The 1,028-nt window shown below is 52.8% G+C and overlaps 1 protein-coding gene across 1 annotated transcript in view; it reads left to right on the top strand.

Moving 5' to 3' along the window:
• Nucleotides 1–229: 229 nt before the first annotated feature.
• Nucleotides 230–1,028, top strand: part of ADNP (activity-dependent neuroprotector homeobox) — a 12,953-nt gene continuing 12,154 nt past the window's right edge. The window contains exon 1 of the mRNA XM_015412937.1: nucleotides 230–361. Coding sequence (XP_015268423.1) covers nucleotides 230–361 — 132 coding nt within the window. The remainder of the gene's footprint in view (nucleotides 362–1,028) is intronic.

Raw genomic sequence — 1,028 nt, 5'->3', positions numbered from 1 at the left:
TTCACTTTCTTTTATGGAGAAGAAGTGGGTTTTTTTCAATAGGTGCAAGGGTTGCGGCAGTAAACTTGCTCCTCCCGACCGTCATACCCTGCGCATTTTTTGTCTCGGAGAGTCTCACCGGTCAGAGTCCTGTCATCACTGTGCTCGTTTTTCTAATCAAACACGGAAAAACCGAGCTGCGCACCTTAAAGTAGCGCTGCTTGAATTGGCCCTTACTCCTACCTCAGCGATGGAGGAAAGCCCATCAACATTGACAGCTCCGGCATCGAGACCTGTCTCCGATGCCGACCGACCGACACCAAAGCCCCCGGCATCGAAGACGCAATCTTCCGCTTCAACGCCCATCAAAAAGAAGGCCAAGGCAAGTAAGGATCACAAGTCTGCGAAGAAGGGCACTTCAAAGTCCCTTAATGCGGCGAAGAAGGGGAAGGGAGCTGTGCCTGCACTGGGTGATGCCCCTAAAGTGCCTCCCACTCCAACGGCAGTATTGATATCGGAGGCCCATCTCTCTCCACCAATATCGACCATCCAACTATTGGATTCCCCCATCCAACAAGTGGAGCATCCTTACTCCGACATCGAGACAGTAGAGCTCCTAAGTCACCAAATGGGTGCTGAGCCTTCTCCCTCTCCTTCTACTTCGTCGGCATCGATGATATCAGAGGCTCCCGATGTCGAAATATGTTGGTACTGACACGCTTCTTGCGGTACGCAATGTCATCCTCCCGTTTCCATGTCCAATCTGTCGATATCGACGACTGAAACTACAAGGACGATTCTCACAGACAGACTATTGCTTTGTCTCCCAGACGTCCACGGTCCAGAAGTCGATCCCCCCCCCGAGTCTTCCTGCCCCCCCCCCGATATCTTGGCATCAACGACAGTTGAGGTACCTATCGTGGTTGACTCCGGCGGGCTATTCTGATTGGGATCGCTATTCGTCCCCCTCTGTTCATAGATCGAGGTCGCCCCACAAGTCGAGACCTTCGGCATCTCTGTCTCATCCTCCTGCAGACGATCCTTCCCAC

Source organism: Gekko japonicus, unplaced genomic scaffold (assembly GCF_001447785.1).
Source record: "Gekko japonicus isolate JY-2015 unplaced genomic scaffold, Gekko_japonicus_V1.1 scaffold1758, whole genome shotgun sequence".
NCBI lineage: Eukaryota > Metazoa > Chordata > Lepidosauria > Squamata > Gekkonidae > Gekko > Gekko japonicus.
The sequence above is the reverse complement of the archived record's forward strand: the minus strand, read 5'-3'. Positions and strand labels throughout refer to the sequence as shown.